The sequence below is a fragment of the Lonchura striata genome, chromosome 17 (genome assembly GCF_046129695.1).
Source record: "Lonchura striata isolate bLonStr1 chromosome 17, bLonStr1.mat, whole genome shotgun sequence".
Classification (NCBI taxonomy): domain Eukaryota; kingdom Metazoa; phylum Chordata; class Aves; order Passeriformes; family Estrildidae; genus Lonchura; species Lonchura striata.
In genome coordinates this window covers 3,462,594-3,482,735 of record NC_134619.1, presented here as the reverse complement: position 1 = coordinate 3,482,735, position 20,142 = coordinate 3,462,594, and the positions used below count along the sequence as shown (strand labels likewise).

General features: G+C 50.0%; 1 protein-coding gene and 1 long non-coding RNA gene across 4 annotated transcripts in view; one reads left to right on the top strand and one right to left on the bottom strand.

Moving 5' to 3' along the window:
- The window catches only part of LOC116184343 (uncharacterized), a 59,732-nt gene extending 58,235 nt beyond the window's left edge, over window positions 1–1,497 (bottom strand). The window contains exons 1-2 of one of the 3 annotated variants that reach the window (XR_013340886.1): window positions 1,109–1,497; window positions 357–467 (exon numbers count right to left, since the gene is read on the bottom strand). This is a non-coding gene — a long non-coding RNA (uncharacterized LOC116184343). The remainder of the gene's footprint in view (window positions 1–356; window positions 468–1,108) is intronic. The other 2 variants (XR_004149109.2, XR_004149108.2) reach the window with 2 other exon arrangements.
- Window positions 1,488–20,055, top strand: APCDD1L (APC down-regulated 1 like). The gene is made up of 4 exons (XM_021553571.2): window positions 1,488–1,586; window positions 13,919–14,030; window positions 15,083–15,641; window positions 17,980–20,055. The coding sequence occupies exons 1-4, from the start codon at window positions 1,550–1,552 to the stop codon at window positions 18,742–18,744; spliced, it is 1,473 nt and encodes a 490-aa protein (XP_021409246.1). The 5' UTR covers window positions 1,488–1,549; the 3' UTR covers window positions 18,745–20,055.
- Window positions 20,056–20,142: the final 87 nt, after the last annotated feature.

The following is a 20,142-nucleotide window of genomic DNA, read 5'->3' as shown; positions in this document are numbered from 1 at the left end:
CTGTGAACTTGGAGACAAGCTTCCTTATTTTCCCCTAAAGTTTCCTTTTATTTGGTGAAACAGCCAGTTTCACCAGGAAAAGTGAATGTGCAGGGTCCTGGGGTTTTGCCGGGGGCACACATGTGTTTTGGTTTCTTCGCCTCATTTACAAAAACTGAAACTAGTTTTTCAGTCTGGAAAAATGCATTAAACTTCAGCCTTTAGTGCCAGCACCGTAAGTGTTGACCTGGCAGAGCCATGGCAGCTCAGCCTCTTCCCTCACTGCTTCCAAAGGCAGCTGAGCCCTCACACTACAGGACACACGCGTTGTTTTATGTGCTCAAAGGGAGAGAATAAAATGGTTTGCTGATACTCACCAAGACAAAGTGTTATTCTGTCCCAGACACATCTAAGTTCAGATTTGTGCTTTGCTTCATGACAAGAGCTGATTCTGAGTCCTTTGTCAGTCGCAGCTCTGTCCCACAGGCCTGGTTTGGGGAACAGAGAGGGAATGGTTGGCATGGGCAAGTACCACCTGAGGTGGGCATTCTGACTTGCCTTCAAAGGGTCCCGTATTTCCTATCTGTAGAGTGTTGAGAGGGTTTTAAAGGGACTTACCCCATTCTTTTTATGGCCCTGGTGATAATGAAGGGTCTGAGGGTGCCAGGGACACAGTGGGCAGGGGACCAGGCTGCAGGGATGTGGGAACAATCCCCTCATGGATGATCCCCTCGTGGTGTGGGGGGCATGGGGATAATCCCCTCATGGCATGGAGATGATCCCCTCATGGCATGGGGATGATCCCCTCATGGCCCGGGGCTGACGAGATGATCCTTTCATGGCTTGGGGATGGAGGAATGATCCCCTCATGGTGTGGGCATAGAGGGACGATCCCCTCATGGTGTGGGGATAGAGGGGCGATCCCCTCATGGTGTGGGGATGACGAGACGATCCCCTCATGCATGGAGATAGAGGGACGATCCCCTCATGGCGTCCCACAGCGCAGGCCGGGCCCGCGCCCCTCCAGGGCCTCCAAGACCTGGGCTCCAGGGCAGCCCCGAGGCCGCAGGTCGGGTGAGGTGGGGCCGGCCCCTGAGGGAGAAGCGCCAGTCCCCAGGCGGGAGCCCACCTCGATCTGTGGTGCCGGGCCGGGGCTGCCCTTCTCCTTCTCCTTCTCCTCCTCCTTCTCCTCCTCCTCCTCCCCCGCGTGTGCGGTGCGCGGCCGCATGTGGGGCGCAGGCGGCGGAGTCTCCACCTCTTCTGGCAGCGGGAACCTGTGGCTGCCAAGCTCCATTAAAGCCATCAGCAGCCGGGGGGACGCGCTCCGCTGCGAAGGCGGGGTGGGCTGCGGTGCTTTATTTTAAAATATATACTTTTCTGTTTTCGCCCCCCGCTTTATCCCTCCGCCAGGCTCGGGCTCAGCAGGACGCCTGCGGGCTGAAGCCGGGGTGCCGCCGCGGGCACCGGAGCGCCGGAGGCGGCCCATGGCTGCACCGCCGGGCGCCGCGCCCCGCTGAGCTCCGCGGGCACCGGCGGCGATCGCGCCTCTGGCCGAGACACAGCGGGCACCATGGTCCGGTGCTGGTGGCTCGCAGGGCTGCTCGTAGGTAGGTGCCACCGGCGGCCGCTGCCGTCCCGCGGCGAGAGCACGGGTGGCGGAGTCGGGGTCGTACTCTCATGGGGTCCCCGTCACCTCCCTCACCCATCCGGGCACAGTGGAGGGGCAGGAGCGGGCAGGAGGGTGCGAGGAGTTGGAATGCGACCGGACTGACTTTGTGGAGAGTGCAGACCGACAGCCTGGAGTGTGCAAGAAGTGTGCGAGGAGAGCGCAGCGGACTGGGGAGCGGGATGCAGGAAAAATGCAAGGGCAGTGCGAAGAGGGTGCAAAGAAGCGGCGAGGAGTGGGCGAGAGGACAGGAGGAAGTCTCACGGCGGGTGTCGGTAGGGCCGGAGCCGGGACGGGGATCCCGGGGTGCCCCGGCCCGGGCAGAGGCACCTGGCGGCCGGAGCTCCCCGCTCGCCGCTCCCTGCCCGGGTCACCCTCGCTGCCCGGCTGTCCCGGGCAGGTTTCATGCAGCCCCGGTGCCCGGCTGTCCCGTGCGGGGTTGGCTTCCCTCAGCCCCGGTGCCCGGCTGTCCCGTGCGGGGTTGGCTTTCCTCAGCCCCGGTGCCCGCCCGGCCGGGGCAGGGTTTCATTCAGCCCCGGTGCCCGGCTGTCCCGGCCCGGGCAGGTTTCCCTCAGCCCCGGTGCCCGGCTGTCCCGGCCCGGGCAGGTTTCCCTCAGCCCCGGTGCCCGGCTGTCCCGGCCCGGGCAGGTTTCCCTCAGCCCCGGTGCCAGCCCGGCCGGGGCAGGGTTTCATTCAGCCCCGGTGCCCGGCTGTCCCGGGCAGGGTTTCATTCAGCCCCGGTGCCCGGCTGTCCCGGCCCGGGCAGGTTTCCCTCAGCCCCGGTGCCCGGCTGTCCCGGGCAGGTTTCCCTCAGCCCCGGTGCCCGCCCGGCCGGAGCAGGGTTTCATTCAGCCCCGGTGCCCGGCTGTCCCGGCCCGGGCAGGTTTCCCTCAGCCCCGGTGCCCGGCTGTCCCGGGCAGGTTTCCCTCAGCCCCGGTGCCCGGCTGTCCCGGGCAGGTTTCCCTCAGCCCCGGTGCCCGGCTGTCCCGGGCGGGGTTGGCTTCCCTCAGCCCCGGTGCCCGGCTGTCCCGGGCAGGTTTCCCTCAGCCCCGGTGCCCGGCTGTCCCGGGCAGGTTTCCCTCAGCCCCGGTGCCCGGCTGTCCCGGGCAGGTTTCCCTCAGCCCCGGTGCACGCCCGGCCGGGGCAGGTTTCCCCGCCGCGCTCCCGCGGAGTGCCGGGCGCTCCGCGGCTCCACCGCCGCTCGCCGGGACAGGGACGGGCGGGGGCCGCCCCGGAGCCCCGGGTTGGTGCCCCCGAGCTGTGCGATTGGGAGCGGGGTCAGAACCCCTTAAGCCTTTTCCGAGTGAGCGCCGTGCAAGGATGCCAGAAGGGCTGGCGGTCCGGCGCTGAGCTGGCCAGGGAGTGCTGGGCTGGGGCTCAGCCTCTGCCTCCCACCCGAGGCTCCCGGAGTGGCTGGGGTCGCTGCCCCTTCCCCAGAGGCAGTCGAGCATCCCCTTTGCCACCGCAACTCGTTCCTGTCCCGAGTGTGGTGCACGGAGAGCATCGAGCAGAGTTTAGTTACAGGAAGGGCTTAGAGGTGATTTTCGAGTTGGGAATTCTCCCTGGGAGATTCCAGCACCTGTCCTGGCAAGGGACAACCTCACAAGTAGCCTCCTGCTCCAGGGACGTGACTCTGAACCCCAGCTGTGCAGACAGACTCTCAAAACAGCACAAGCTGCATCTTTGCAGTTCCCTTTCAGAAAGGCATCTTTCAACCCCACGGTTCTTGGAGTAGTTTCAGAAGAAAAGGTTCTGGCTTAAGAGACCATATGGGAAAACATTAAGGCAACTGTGCTGTGAAAAATACACAAAATTATTTCTGTTTATGATGAAGAGCAGTCTGAGGGAGACTCCTCCATCCTCAGACAGTATTTTCCTAGGAAATGCAGAGGAGACACTTGGTTGGGACTCTTGAACAGAAGGGACAGGTGAAAGGAAGGATGGGAGGATGTCCCTAAGGGCCCCGTGCAGTCTGGACGCTGAAAATCCAATCCCTTGGTTTCTACTGCTCTTTTTACCACTTAGTTCACTCATCTGAGGTTTTGGGCAGCAAATACCACATTGGCCTGCCTCTCCAGCTCAGGGTTTAGTGATCAAGGCAAAAGAATGGTGTAGTGACAGCTATTGGACATTACTTGCATTAAGTGTAAAGGACCAGACTATAGAAAGAAATCTCTGAGCAGGGTACTTCTGTAGAGTTACTTTCCTGTTCTCCTTACGTGTGATCTTTGTTATGTGTTGTTTGCAAAATACAGCTGAGAAATATGAATGCTCTAAGTATCTTACTAGCTCAAGTTGCTCTGCTTAGGGATCTGTTATAATGCATTATGTAAGTTTACTCACTCAAGTGTAATTAGAATAATTCTTTCTTAAATCCTCATGCAGTTTCTCTTAGTCCAGTCTAACCTAAACTCTCTGCTTCTTGTATCTGATGTCACTGAGAGAATTTCCAATGATTTCAGTAAGAACAGAAACTGAACCTCAAAATAACTGTTTAAATACCAAAGTTAGACCCAGAATTCATTAAAATCAAAGCAAGCTTTGCTCACTGCACTGTGAGCAAGACAGCATTTTGCATAAGGCTGAACATTAGCATGAGCATGACACCAGTGCATAATTAGTTGAAAAACCACTTAAGTTAGGTAACTGGATCTGACTTTGGAGTCTCCTCCAGAAAAGAATCACTCATTCCTGGAAATGTCCCCAGAGATCTACTGAGTTTTACCTAAACTTTCATTAAAGTCAGTACATTTCAATAACACTGTGCTGATATTTTTCAGGTGTAGCTTCTCCTACATGGTTCTAACATGAAAGATCTATTCTTGCTTTCAATGTTTGTTTCTAAGTTTGAAAGTGACAGTGTTGAGGTAAGATAAGATCACCAGTTGCATTCAGTTAAGAGATTAGCAAGAGAATCCCATAAGTGATAGAACAACACTCAGCATAGAGATGTGTGTCTATTTACACAATAATGTGTCTGTTCTTACTACTAAACCAACATAATTGTCTTTGGTTAAAATATTTATTTGGTTAATGTTTACTTAGCTAATTTTTTTTTTACCAAGTTAGTGGTTTTTAGTCTTCATTTCTCATGCCAAAAAAAATCAACAACTAATGTGCTATGCTGGATTGTGTGATGTGACTCTATTTGTTCTCTCAATAATTATAGGGTTAGCCATGTTTCAAAGTATATGGATATAGATAAAAACAGGGCTGACACGTAAAAAAAGCACAAGGGGAAAAAATATTGTGTGGTTTCTATATTTTCCCCACAAGCACAAATTGTTGAGTAAGGAGATTTTCAAAAGCCAGAAATTGCTCTGAAGAAAACCAAAGCTGGAATCCAATGCTAGGGGAGGCTGCATCTGGCAGAACAAAGTTTGGAAAGAGGTTTTGCTTTCAGTGGGATCCTGTGTTTCCCCACAACAGAGCATATGTCATCTATAAAGACAACGCTTTCATGGGTGAGATACAATCACTGCTAAAATCAACCTCAAAATTAGGAAGCACCTATACAATGCTCTTACACAAGTGCTTTGGTTTTCCTACTCATTTGTTGTGGAAGATAAAGGTATGAAAGAAGAGAAACTTCCTGATTTTAAGATGGTGTATCTCAGATATAATAATCCCAAGAAACTGACAGTGAGAACGTGAGAATTTCAATGTGTAACCCTTCTCTTGTAGTCTAAGAGTGCTGCCAGAAACTGAAAATATGATTCATAGAACAGCTCCTTTTCTTCCCATTTTAATTTGTGTAAGATCCAAGGGGTTAGTAAGCTGCGATCTGTGGGTTTTTTTCTTTAAGGAGTTAAAAGGTCTCATGGTTTAAAATGCAAAATTAGAGAAGTTCTGTTTCTGTCTTAGAAAAGAAGCTCTGATATCTATTTGAAATGCCAGAGCTTCAGGGTGTTAAGGGATAAGAGGGTTGAAATCCATCATTATTTTTGAGTTTTATCAGGGTGATGGTGTGATAATTGTGGCTTTCATAGTGGTGTTTTCTCATTTTCAGTGAATAGCTTATCGAATCATCACGGTTTGAATTCAGCTGAAACTGAATGCTGCTGAGAAGCTCAGCTCCTGTGGCACTGTTAGACAGATATTTGGATTGGTGCAACATCTACTTACAGCTGGTGTGAGGGGACATAAATCAACAGGAGAAGTCTCATCGCAGAGTGCGTGAAGAGATTTGCTTGAGTTTAGATTTTAAAATCTTGCTTTAAACTTGAGTGTATGTCAAGCACTGAAAAAGTCCCCCATGGTTTCTGCTGGGTTAATAAGAAACATTGACAAATGTGTGACATTTTGGCCTTGTCTAACTCCAAGACTGTGGTCTTTGGAAGCAGCATTCTCCTGGCACTCTGGGATCAATGTATACACCAAGCTCCCCACTGAGACAATTGGATTCACCTTGTTCACACTCTCACTAAATCCACAAGTGCTGGACATGGCAAGTTATGGCTTGGCTCTCCCCTGTTGATACAAAAACACAATGACATGTTATTTTTAAAGCTTTTCAGAGAAAAAAAAAATCATATTTACCAGTTAGGCTGCCAGGAAAAGACAGACAAAAATATAAATGACAGCAAGGTTTTGCTGCAGAAAAGCACCCAGAGTTTGTTAGTTTTGAGTAGCAAAAGTCCTGTTATTTGATTATGCAGCACGTAGGTTGAATGTCAGCTCTGATTTTAGCATCTGTCGGCAGAGTTTAGGAGAACTGGAACACATCAAAACTTGGCTAATGTGGACAGGCTAAACAGTAGACTGAAATTTCAGGCTATCTAGAAACCACACCCAGACCCCAAAACACATGTTAGAAGTAACTTTAATTCTGTGCTCCAGCTGAACAAGTAACCTTTTTCTGTGGTCACTTGTGGCTCTAAGTTAAACGTGTGTGTGTTGCTGGTGTGGGCTCTGGATCAGTTTCTGCAGAGCTTTTTTCTTGAGGATGCTTTCTGCTATGACTGCTTTTGAATACCCATCTCATCCTTGGCTTTGCAGGAGCCAAGTAGCCTCAGAATATTAGATCCTATTAGATCCTACTTTTATTACTATAAACAGTATCCTTGTAGCAGTGCCAAGAGTCCTGTTGTGTTAGGTGCTAAATAAAGAGAGAACAAAAGGATTGTTTTTGCTTTAGTGGGTTTATAACCTAATTTCCTGGACTTAGATTTTCAGCAGTGAGTACTTGACATAGTAGGGACCTGCTGGGATTCCCAGCTGTGTCCAGCAGTTTAGTACCTATTGCAGTTGCTTCAGTCTCTATGTCCTGAAATGCCTTAGTGCGTCCGGCCCTCATTTCTAGTCCCATGGAGGCCAGGCAGGGATTCTGAAGAGCAGGACAGTGAACAATGTGCTTACACAGGAGAGCAGCTGTCCCCCGTGGGAGCAGGGAACTGGGGCGGCTCCATAGCAGTGGGAGACTGAAAGGCCACTCAGATTATCCTGCCAACTCCCTGCCTAGAGCGGGTCGTTCCCTGCTGAACTAATGCCTTGCTCAATCCCTCAAATCCTGCCAAGCAAGTGGACTTACGTTGCCTTCTACATTGTGCCTCGAGAAGTTCACTCTGCCTTACAAGCCACATGTTTTTCCTCTCTTCATTCACTCCCAACAGAATCCTTTTATTCACTGCAAGGAATTCCTTCCTTTCCTTGGTGTTTGTGCTTTGTGAATATTTATAGGCTGTTATCATATCCATCTTGCTCAGCCAGGCTATATGTACTTTGCTCTTTTAATCTTCCTTTGTAACTCAATCCCTCCCACCCCCTCATCATTTTTTGTTGTTCTACTCTCAATTCCCGCCAGTTCCAGTTGCTCATTTTGCTTTGGGTAAATGCTGTATTTATGTTAATATTATGTGGTGGGTGGTCCTCTCTGCACTCTTGGTCCATGTGAGTGATTTAGACGTTTGAAATGAGGTTGACATTTTATAGCCAAGCCATGGCTGATTACTGGTTCTACTCTTCAAAGCACTCCAGGAAAAAATATGCTTAGCAATCACTATTAAAAATGGCCATGATAGCCACTAATAAAGTGTCTGTGCAGGGGTTCAGGGGTACTGCCAAAACCTGCATGGGTGCTCTATACATTCAAAACAACAGTGTGGCATTAATTTCACATCCATGCACTGTTTTTTCTGTTGGGTTTCCAGCTCATCTGAATTAAAGAATATAGATGTAAAATCTGCCATTTGGTAAGAATGTGAATTCTGGTTAGAATTTAACTGAGTCATGATGGTACCCTGGGGTACCATTGTTCAGCATTGGACTGAATTGTTTTGTTTTTGTTTTGGAAAAAAAAAAAATGCTTCCCCCTGTGTGCTCTCCCCAGCCTTTCACTGTTTAGGCACCCAGGGAGTTAGAGATCTCACTGTGGTCTCACCTATCTCACCAAACTGAAATTCAAACTTTCAGCAGTTCTCAAGTAAAAAAGCTCTAACATCACCTTTCTTTCCTTCTTTTTCTTTTGGGTTTTGGTTACATATTTACCTGTGCCAGACTTACATGGCAACACTGATCAGAGTTTAACTCAAGTTATGGTATGTTAATGCTGTGAGTTCTCAGATTTTGGCTCACAGCAGGATCCTGTTCTCAACACTCTTGCTCTCTCTCCTGCCCTAGCTGGGCTGCCCAGTGCAGGGCTGGCAGCAGGACAGGCTCTGAGCTAAGGGCCAGTTGCCCCTGAGCTGACCACAATGGCTGGGCCAGCTGAGGCCATTGGGCTGCATGGAATTGCTGCTCTGTTCTCCAGTAAATCTTTTGACACTGACCAGTTTCGCTGTAGAAGAAGCACAGACTGGTCTGAATCTGTGCAACATCAGGGCCTGAGAGGAGGAACATGAAGTGAAATGGCTCCTGTCTCTGTCAGGACAGCAAGGATGTTGTGAGTAGAGCTCTGTTGTGTAACCTAAGAGTGATGTTTTGGTGAGCATGAACTGCAGGAGAGCTCTTGGGAGGGTGGACTCATGTCTGGCTCTCGTGCTTTGATGTCTTACCACAAGCCTCTGTGACAGCTCTTACATGTTCTGCTTAGTTCACCCCATTTGAGAATATGATGGTCTTGAAGGTCCTTTCCAGCCAAAATAATTCTGTGATTCCCCCTATCCCATTTCTCCTTCTTTTCTCAGACAGAGTGTTACCATCAGTTTATGGGGATGGGCATCTTCTGAATAAGGTGCTGATGAGACCTTTCCTACTTACAGACTCCCGTAAAATTGGGACCAAGCCCTTGAATTCCATTTACAGTGTTAGGCTTGGTTGTCTTTTGGGTAAACAGCCAGAGAGGCAGTTTTAAGAAGGCATTTTATTTAAATGTAGTTTATACTGAAGAAGATCTTTGGGGTACTTCTCCTTCCTCCCCTTCCCTACCACAATCTCATATGTCTTGTCATCTGTTGCTGGACATGACACTTAACAAGAAAAATACATGATTCCGTGATTCCAAGAGCAAAATATTTTATTCTCTAGTGCCTTTAAAACCCTCAGGCAACTCACCACAAGCCCTTCACTATTTTAATATTGGAAATGGGACAGAGCAGACAGAGCTTAGAACAAAGCCAGGCTAAAACCATAGAAAGGGATGTCTAAACTCATATGCCATTGCGCTAAATGTATGTGGTGAAAGTATGTTTTGAAAAACTTCTCTAAAATCCCAAACTTGGGACTTTTGAGTCAGCTGAGTTTCCTCTTAGGATCTGCAGGATTTCATGTGTGATTATGCTCAGCTGTGAAGAGGAAACTCAGGGTGATGCTCTGCAATGATAGTTCGTGGGTAATAGTTACTGTGGAAGCCCTGAGGGCTTAACTGAGAAACATTTAATGAATTCAAAGGATTTCATGAATATCATGAACTGAGCACCAGACTGGTGAAACAGCTAAATGCAAACATACCCATTTTACAGAAAAATAAGAGAAGGGATGAATAATAGAAATACTTTTCCAGAAACCAAACAGTGCTCCAGTGAAAGCACTGGCATCGTCCCTCAACCACTTGACCACATTCTGGCTTCAGTTCAGGGAGGCATTACTAATCAGGAAAAATGCTCATGCACTGGCTTAATTTCAAGCACATGCTTAAGTTTCACTGCAACCAATGAGACTTAAGTGTGTGCTTAAGTCCTGTCCTGAACTGTGTTCAATTTGCATATAGGCAAAATGCAACGTTCTGCTCTGATAGAGTTTTTAATCCCCAGTGGGCTATATTTAAATTTTATAACTTTGTAATATTATAATATAAAATTTATCTCTTCCCACAGAGCTATTCTCTTGGAAATGCTTTTTTCTGAGTGAATTAAAGGTACCACTAACTTAATCTCCACACAAATGCAAGAAAAATTGATTTGTTAAATATGACCATTTTGTTTGCTTCTAAAAGAATGCTTATTCCTTTAGTGGCTAACCCAAAACCCATTCTGTATTCTCTCAGGAGAGAAAAATGCTAAAGAAACACTGTTTTGCCGTGTTAATGAAGTCTGTGTGGAAAAGTGTAATTCACTTATGCAAAATACATTGATATATTTCTTATCACCCGTTTCTTTCCAGTCTGAACATTCCTCAGAAAATATCAAAGGTTTTATGTCATCTCTAAATGAAGAACTGTGTAATGCTCTGTGACTTCAGGCCCTGATCTTATCCCTGTGAATGGGTGACTAACTGAAACATTAGAATTATAAATGGGAATGATAAAATCTGGCCATAGGAGGCAATAACATGTAACAGATTAAACACTCTAGCTCTGGAGAAGAGCTGATCCACAGTAACTAATTTGTTGCAAACTGTAATATATGCATTTTCTCCTCCATTTATGAAGAAGCAGATGTGTGACTCAACTTTGCTTTTTTCCAGAGTCAATCTGCTTGGGGGAGCACAAACAAGATTTGTTTCCAAGGAGGAATATGACAGCATTTCTCTCTTGGTTGATGATTTTTTCCTTTAGAAGTGAGAAGTGAGAAGTGGCTCTGCATCTGGAGCACACAGCTCATGTGTAGCACAAGGCTCTCATTTCCAGGCTTGGCTGTTTCCTCAAAAATCTTCCACCTTAATTTTACCAACAATTTACTGTGAGGAGAAACTGAGACTTTCCAGTTCTGCCCTTTTTATCATTTGATGCCATGGCTCTGATTTTCCTGAAAGTAGTTTATACAAGTGAGGGTTGGAATGGTTGGTCAGCAGCTGCTGCTGTTTGCTCAAGGCTTGGTGTGGTTTGTGCTGATGGCAATGCCGAGCAGGCTCTGCCACTCCTGCCTGCCTGGGTGCTCGTGCAGCCCCTTGCTCCGAGGCTTTGGGCTGGTCTTTGGGATGCAGAATGCACTGCAAAGCTGGGAAAAGCCCCTGTTTTGTCTAAGTGCTGTGCTGGGGAGCTCTCTGGAAATGTTTGTGGTTAATCGATACAGACAGACGGCAGAGCGAGCGAGGGGGAGAGATCACAGACATTTTTTTAGGTTTTCCTATGAATGAGGATTTTTGTCTTGAAGATGAATTGTGAATAATTCCTTCCTCTTGCCTGAGCACTCTATAGAGCAGTTAATTTGTGTCTCTCTTAAGAAAGAGGAGCTGCTCTGATGCTCTTTACCAGGGGCTGAGTAACAGAGTGACATATGAGTGACAGCCACTTTATGCTGCTCTTGGAATAGAGAGGTGCTCTAACTACAGATTTTACGTCTGGGACTAAACTTTTCCAGCTTGAAAGGATGTTTGGATCTGGTGGGGCTGAAGTATTTGAGAGAGAAAAAAGCAGCCACAAATTTTGGACACAAGCCAATAGCTTTTGGTTTGAGGATGCATCCAGCTTGGAGTCTTGTGCACAATTAAGTAAGACAAAATCCCTAGGAATTCCCATCATGTCAAATATTTACATTCTGGAGTTTTTTTTCCTTTTTTTTTTTTTTCTTTCCCCATGAAGTTTGATTCTGATTATAAAAATTCCCTTTTGTATTGAATGTGTCAAAATGCAGTGCTTGCATTGCCAAAGTGTCTTTGCTCCCAAACAATGTAGACTCTTAGTGTTTCTGCCAAGAGTAGCACGAAGGGTTCAGTGAGATATTGAAGCTTCTGCTGCAATAAACACACGCAGAGCTCAGTTTGTGAGTTGACTGGGTTATATTGTGTATCTTTTATAGCTGCATTCTATGTATCTATAGACTGCACTGATACCTCTAGAGTCTTTCTGTGGTTATGGGCAAGAGGAAATTTGACCCTTATGTCCATTATTACCTCTAATAAAAATACGGTTATTTTTTAGTTTACCGTATTCTCTAGGATAATAATTTTGTGTTTGTTTGAAGTGTGGTTCAGTTTGGACTGCCCTTGTTCTGATGACTCTCCAGTATTTAGGTCTCTTAGGGCAGTCAAATGAATCTTGGCATATTCTGAGTGTGAGTTTAAAAAAAAGCCCTGGGAGTAGGGAGCACACAGGACCACAGAGCACAGCCATGGCACAGCTGGGATGAGGATACAGATCCCCAGCTCCTAATGGCTCTCCTAAATAGGCACCCATGGGGCAGCCTCACACATGCTGCAGCTGCCAAATTAGAGGTTTAACTAATAGCAGTGGGTTTTGTCATCCCATATTTTCCCATTTTCACATGAAGAATCACAGGAACTGCACTTTAGGAAGCACGAGTGCAAGCAGTTGTGAAGGAGTTGGCTGTGCCTGCTCACCTCATCCAGCCCTGAAGGATGGTAAGAGCAGTGCAGTTGTGAGTCTGCTCCCAAAAGAGCAGAACTCTAATAATGTGTCTTTCCAGCTGTTTCATGCACTCCAGAGCAGGGGGAGGTACCAGAAAATGCAAGGCTGGTTTCCCTGGCCTTTGGGTACTGCTCTCCTGCTTCACTGGGGGCTTCCCTTTCCAAATGTTTATTCCTTTTGTGGTAGTTCAGGCTTTGTGTGCTTAAGTCTACACAAATATATTTCAAATGACCTGTAAAACCTTCACAAATGGCAGCAGCATAGTGAAGGCTGAATTTGTCCATCAGATAAAATTCTGAAATTACTAAGTGGGAATCCCTCTCCTTTTAGAGGGGATTTAGTGGGGTTCCCTCTCCAGGAGCCTCTGACTTGCACAGCAGACATTTAATTACCAAATTCCCACTTTACTTGGTCCAGAGTTTGTATATTGTGACTCTGTGTGTTCATCTCCTTGGCTGAGGCATGGGGTGTGCAAACCTTTCATATCCTCATTCTGTGGGAAGGTGACACACAGATATTGGATCTTTTGCTCCAGCTGATGGGCAGGCTGGAAAGCAACCTGCGTCCTATGGAGTGAATACAAGTTGGCTTCAAAATGTCCAGCACGCTCCTGGGTAAAATGCAAAGTACAGCTGCAGCAAACAAGCTCCATCTGGGCTCATAAAGCCCTGGCTGGGCTGAGCTCTATAGGGACAGGGGTCAGCTATACCACCGAGAATCAGTGGGATTTCGGGAGGAGCTTCACCGAGAGCTCATTCCGTGGTGCCATGAGAAGGGAAATCCCAAGTTTCTTAGAGAAGCAAGCCTGCAATGAGTTCCACAGAGTGCTTAGGCAAAGAGTGAATAATGTATAGGAATATATGTACATATGTGTGCGTGCATGCAAAGGTCTTCAGGATTTAGCTGAGTGTTCACACATTCCCTAAGCCAATAACATCCGTTGTTATGGGAAATGAGGTAAGTGACAGAATTACTGTCCTTATGGCGGGCGACAGGCGAGGCCAGCGTTCCCATGCTGTAATTCCCCGTTCCAGCCACTGCCTCAACAATAGCATGAGAGGGGAAGAACACGAACAAAGGGCACTCGGTTTTATTTGAGGATTTCATCTAAAAACCATTTGGATTCAGATGAAACTCAACTCGGAAAACTTGAGAGAAATAAACCCCCCCGTGTCCTTAGCTAAGGGTTTGGCGCTGAGCGAGCCCGCCGGGGGTCATTCGGTGTGCGGGGCTCGGCGCTGGGGGCTCCGCTCCGCGCTGACCGCGCCGACCGCGCTGACACCGCGCTGACCGCGCTGACCGCGCTGACCGCACTGACCGCGCGGAGACCGCACTGACCGCGCTGACCGCACTGACCGCACTGACCGCGCTGACCGCGCTGACACCGCGCTGACCGCGCGGAGACCGCACTGACCGCGCTGACACCGCGCTGACCGCGCTGACCGCGCCGACCGCGCTGACCGCGCGGAGACCGCTCTGACCGCTCTGACCGCGCTGACACCGCGCTGACCGCGCTGACCGCGCTGACACAGCGCTGACACAGCGCTGACCGCGCCGACCGCGCTGACCGCGCTCCCCCGTGTCCGCAGCCTGCGCGGCCGCGGAGCCACGCTGTCGCCAGCAGCTGCGCCACCTGCAGGACAGCGCCGGGATCGCCGCGCGGCTGCCGCCCCGCCTGGAGGGGCGCTGGGTCTCCACCGGGTAAGGCACCCCCAGAACCGGGTAAAGCACCCCAGAGCCGGGTAAGGCACCCCCAGAACCGGGTAAAGCACCCCAGAGCCGGGTAAGGCACCCCCAGAACCGGGTAAAGCACCCCCAGAACCGGGTAAGGCACCCCAGAGCCGGGTAAAGCACCCCAGAACCGGGTAAGGCACCCCCAGATACGGGTAAAGCACCCCAGAACCGGGTAAGGCACCCCCAGAGCCGGGTAAAGCACCCCAGAACCGGGTAAAGCACCCCCAGAGCCGGGTAAAGCACCCCAGAACCGGGTAAGGCACCCCAGAACCGGGTAAAGCACCCCCAGAGCTGGGTAAAGCACCCCCTGAGCCCGGGGAAGGCACCCCCTGAGCCCGGGGAAGGCACCCCAAACCCCCGGAAGGCATCCCAATACTCTGGGGACATGCCCCAAACCCCTGACAATGCACCCCTAAAACCACGGGGAAGACACCCCATACCCTGGGAGGGAACATCCATCTCAAAGCACCCCAGATTCCCAGGAACACGTCCTTAATGTCCCAGGTAAGCCACCTCGTTCTACTGGGAAGGCACCCCATCCACTGGGAACCATCCCCAGACCCCAGAGGATCTCAGAATGGACCCCTAAAGGCCCCAGCCCCTCAGTGCAGCTCCTGCCCGCAGTACAGCAAACTGTCAGGCAACAAGAAGAGAGTTTCCTTCTCCCCTTCCCCAAGCCCTCAATCCCATCTGGAGGAAGGCTGGGACCCCTGGTTGTCCCTAGAACCTCCTGCCACTTTCCCATCAGGGTGCAGCTCAAACGGGCAGAGCAGCCTTGATTCCTGCTGCCCTCCGCACTCCTGCCATGGACATGCCTGAAGTGTAAGGTCTCTGTCCATCACTTTCAGATTTTAGTAGCAGATGCCCAGACTGTAAAGCCACCCAAGGGTGGCCACCATGTGTGGGAGGCTCTTGCCCAGGCAGCTGATTCCACCTCTGCTCGCCCCTCTCCCACACCCCGGCTGCCCTGGCAGGGATTTCCCCCGTTCGGCCGTGGCTCAGCGCTGCTCTCCCCGCAGGTGTGAGGTGCGGCCGGGACCCGAGTTCCTGACCCGATCCTACCTCTTCTACACCAACCGGCTCTTCAAGGCCCTCCAGTTCTACTACTGGGACCCGTCCTGCCGCGACCCCTCCTACTCGCTGGTCATCAAGGGCAAGCTCCGGCTGCGCCAGGCCTCCTGGATCACCCGCGGGGCCACCGAGGCCGACTACCACCTCCACAAAGTGGGCATCGTGTTCCACAGCCAGAAGGCCATGCGGGAGGTGGCCTCCTGGATCAACCAGACCTCTGGCGAGGGCTGCCGTGGGTTCCTGCCCCCGGGGCGCTCCTGGGCTCCCGGAGCCCTGTACGAGGTGCTGAGCGCCAAGACGGAGCGCGACTGCACGGCGGCGCTGGGCTTCGCCATGCACGAGCTGAGCCTGCTGCGCGTGGAGAGGCACTTGCAGCCGCTGCTGCAGCCGCAGCAGAGCGGGAGCCGGCTGGTGGAGGAGCTGTACCTGGGGGACATCCACACGGACTGGGGGGAGAGGCTGCACTACCGCCCCACCGGCTACCAGCGCCCCTTGCAGAGCGCCCTGGTAAGGATGAGGTTCCCTCCCTGCACCGGGGCTTTGCCAGCCATTCCCTGGCTGTTCGAGGAGCACCTTGCAGCACTTGGGCCCCGCAGTCCCAAGGACACGCGGGTGAGGCAGTGCGGGGCTGCAGGGGTGGGATCCCGGGGCATGTGGGGTTCACCCTCTGCCTTCCTGAGAGAACAGGATGGGTGAAAGCTCAGCAAAACCAGCATGGGAAACAAGCCTGCACAGGCATGGGCCTGGAGCTGCCAGCTTTTGTTTGGCCGTGTTTTCCGAGGAAATGCAGTTTCCTTGTTCCCCGCACCAAAGTCAGCGAGGGCTTCAGGCTGCACATTGTTAGAGCCCATCTGCTCTGCCCTTCATCTGCTCTGCCCTTCATCTGCTCTGCCCTTCATCTGCCTGCCCTCTCCTTGCTCTTGGGCTGTGCTCCAGGCTGAGGGGAGCAAGGGATCTGCCATTAACTCTTCAGCCCTTGCTGCAATGCCAGTAGCACAGGAACTTGCCCCCAGTACAATAATGTTATTACACAGAAATCAGACTTCCATTTTGACATACGTAAAATTGAGCAGCCGACTTTGGTTGGCTTTTGTTATATTTTATTTTGGTTTTTAGCAACTTGGTTTATTCCCAGGAAAGCAGCTTTCCATCCAAATTGAAGCTGATCAAATTAGAAATGGTAGAGCAGTGAGATGACATGAAGAAACCTCTCTGAACTTTTCCAGATAGAAGGGAAATAAATGAAATAAAAATTATTTTGGGGCAGCATTTCCCCACACCTCAAACTACACCAACTGAACTTCGAAAAACACAGAGAAACATCCCTCTCCCTCTCCCTCTCAAAAGTAACATTCTCAAATTGGTTAAACTTGTATTATCTTGGGCCAAAACCATATATATGAGCAAAACCAGATGGTAAACATAAACACTTTAAAAAGTTAATTTAAAACCAAACCTAAAGATACTAAAATTCACTCTCTGAATACAGCCCTGTAATTAATCAGCCAACAGCTCTCCAATGGACCCGCACATGATGTCACCACTTGGCCATAATTAGAAGCTGCCATACATTAGAAATAACTTCACACGACTGGTTTAAGCAAGTAAGGGTTTTGGCTCCATGTCCATAGTGATAATTTTATTGGGCACAGGATTTTTCTTTTTTAAATTTTTTTTTTCATTTTCTGTGAACTGACATCCATTTGCCTGTGCTGTTGAGTTACACAGCTATGTCAGGAATTATTTTTAACTCTCTTTTTGAAAATATCACTCTTTTCCCCTTAAATTTATATCTGTTTTAAAGAAACCCATTCTCCCCAAATTACCTTTCATTATCAAAGAATTTCCTGCCTAAGGAGAGCATATATATTTGCCAACTTCTGGGATTATTTAGCCATAATGTACTGTGTACTGTCAGCACTCATTACTGTGACAGTAGCAGTAAAGCAAGCTGAAAATGACTAAATTACAGTAGACTCCAATCAACTTGCATGTAAATTACCCACCCTACAGTTAACTACTGAGTTATTTAACCTTCTTGCCTATGACAGTTCAGTAAAGATTAGCTCGTGTTCTAGAAAATTATATAATGTTCCAACCCTGCTTATTTAAAAATAAATCAGTTGTGATATATGAAGTACAAGAAAAATTTCCAAGCTACACAAAACCCCTGCTGGCAGCGGATCAGGGGCAGGGCTGCTTTGACTCAGCTCTGCACGGGCGGGGAAGCGAAGGTCAGGGCCCCCTTCTGCAGAGTCCTTTTCTTCTCCCGTTCTGGCTGCTGGGAAAACGCCGCGTCCCCCTCCCTCCCGTCCCGCTTATCCCGCTCCTCCCCCGCATCCCCGGACGTGGGAACGCGGGCAGGAACGGCCCGAGGGGGAGGCAGAACACCCTGGGCTGTCCTGGAGGTGCTGCAGCTCCAGCATCTCCCCACGGCCAGGTGTCACATCCTCCTTCATTCCCAAAATCTGCGGCGTCGTTCTGTTCTGGCACGGCCCAGCGCCCTCATGCTCACCCAGCTCGCCGTGGAAAACGGGCGGGGAGCACGCTGGCAGTCCCGAGGGAGCGCTCCCGTCCTGGCTCTGCCCTGGCCCGGGGCTCCTCCCGGGCTGACCTCCGCGGCCGGCACAGCGCGGTGTCCTTGGGCACCAGAATAGCAAAGAGCAGGGCAGCGCTTGATGCCCTTAATCTGCTCGGCAGCCTCGGCCGAGCTCCCCGCAGTTCCGCAGCCTGCTGTGGGCGAGGGGACTCGCGGCTTTTGAAATATTCTAGAATGTTTTGGTGGGGTTTTCTTTTTTTTTTTTGCTTCCCAGTTGGCAGAACTGTTATTTTCTGTCTCCTGCAGCACCACGTGCAGCCTTGCCCGGCGTGTGCGATCGTCTCCAGGGCCGATGAGCACCACCCGCCGATCCTGCCCGCCCGAGCCGCGCTGCCCATGCAGCTCAGCGGCAGCTGGGTCAGCGCCCACTGCGAGGTCCGCCCGGCCGTGCTCTTCCTCACCAGGTACTTCACATTCCACGGCAACAACCACACCTGGGAAGGGCACTACTACCACTACTCCGACCCGCTCTGCAGGCAGCCCACGTTCACCATCTACGCCTCCGGGCACTACAGCCAGGGCATCCCCTCCTCCAAGGTGCGGGGCGGCACCGAGCTGGCCTTTAAAGTCACCCAGGCTCGGGTGACGCCGATGGACCAGGTGACGGTGCTGATGCTCAACTCCTCGGAAGCGGGAAGCTGCGGGCTGGCGGGCTCCTGGAGCGCCGGGGTGGAGCAGGATATAACACCCACCAACGGATGTTTGGCTCTGGGCATCAAGCTGCCCCACACCGAGTACGAGCTGTTCAAAACCGAGCAGGACACGCAGGAGCGCAGCCTCCTCTACATCGGGGAGCGGCCCACGGACGGCTCCAGCCCCGACAGCCCCGACAAGAGACCCACGTCCTACCAGGCCCCTCTGATCCAGTGTGCTGCAGCCTCAGAGGAATTCTCCAACTACATCAGTCTGAAATATGTGGGAAGAAAGGATGCTAACGGGATCGAAGCACTACAACCTTTGCCTGTGGCCTTTTTATTGTTTATAGCACTTCTGTTTGTAAGATGGGACTAGTTATCTCTTCAGGTACAGTGCAGAATTTAGATAAATCTTGGTGCTAGTGTGATTTTTATATCCTTGAAATGAGCACATCTGGAATCAGTTTTACTCAGATTTGGAAACACTTTTTAAAAACACCCAATAGTGAACGAAGCCAAGGAGATATGCCTGACTCCACACTGTTTGTCCTGTGGCTTTATTGCCTAATCTCTCCTCTTTGCGTGTAAATTTAATGTACTGACACGGATGCACTGCACATTGCAACAGATAATTTAGCAGCATGAGGGGGGAAAAAGTGACATCAATTAAAATTGCTGCTTTGAGCTTTTGACATTGCTAAGATTTAATCAAGAGCTTGATTCAGATGTAATTCAAACATCCGAAGTGTTGGCTGCTGAGTTTCTTTGAGGTTAGGTTCCCTCCCATCACACTCCTTTTTGCTGTTCATGCAAATTTAATCTGCAGAGTCAGTCAGCAATAAACAGTCAGCAAGTGTTCTTGAGAAGGGCACGGTTCACATGCCTCTTGCAGTTTACAGATATTTTCTGCACTTTGCCTGTGTATGTCACACACAGGGACCCACAAACACTTGGAGATGCCCAGAAGAGCCCTCACAGAGGGCTCGACTTTTCCACCTGACCCTGGGCATAGATTACAGTAGCTGGAAAACACTTCTGAGCACAACAGCTCCAAGCCACTGCATCCCTGCTGTGTTACCCCAGCTCTCCAGTGCAGTGCTGGCCTGGCTGAGCCATCAGCAGTGTCCCCGTGCCACTGCTGCCATGCCTGGCACAGTCACCATGTGCCCTGGGAAGGGAAAGATCCCTCGCCAGCCTTCTCAGGCCATGCATTTCCACTGCCTCCTTTTCAGCTACTGGCACAGCAGTTGTTATTCCAGCTCTCCTCTCAAAGTGTCACTTCCAGCCTCATTCCTGTACAGATGTTTTATAAATCTGCCTCTGGTGAACAATGAGCTGAAGAGATGCTCAGATCAGACAGCACAGTCAGGTCAAACTGATTCCTACTGACAAGCAGGACAAATGATGAAATTATATTCCCTGTCTGCTGCAGCTAAGCATCATATAACTTCCTCGAGAAGCCCTTCTCCAGCAAAATCCTCTCCAAATAAGCCTATATATCTTACCCACAAAAGATATTTTGTTAAAGCAGCTATGCAATAGCCACCTTCTTAATGCTGTATTTACAAACTTGCAGCTTGTACTTAGATAAATTATGGGGTTTATAACACAAAAATACTTAGGGGGGATCTGTACATTAATAATTCAAATGAGATGCTTATTAAATGCATTACAGTTGTGACACAAATGTTGTCAGCATGTTCACATGTTCCAGGCATGACCCAACGTTAGTCATGTACACAAACAGTTCTACTTGAAGGTGATACACAAAAGG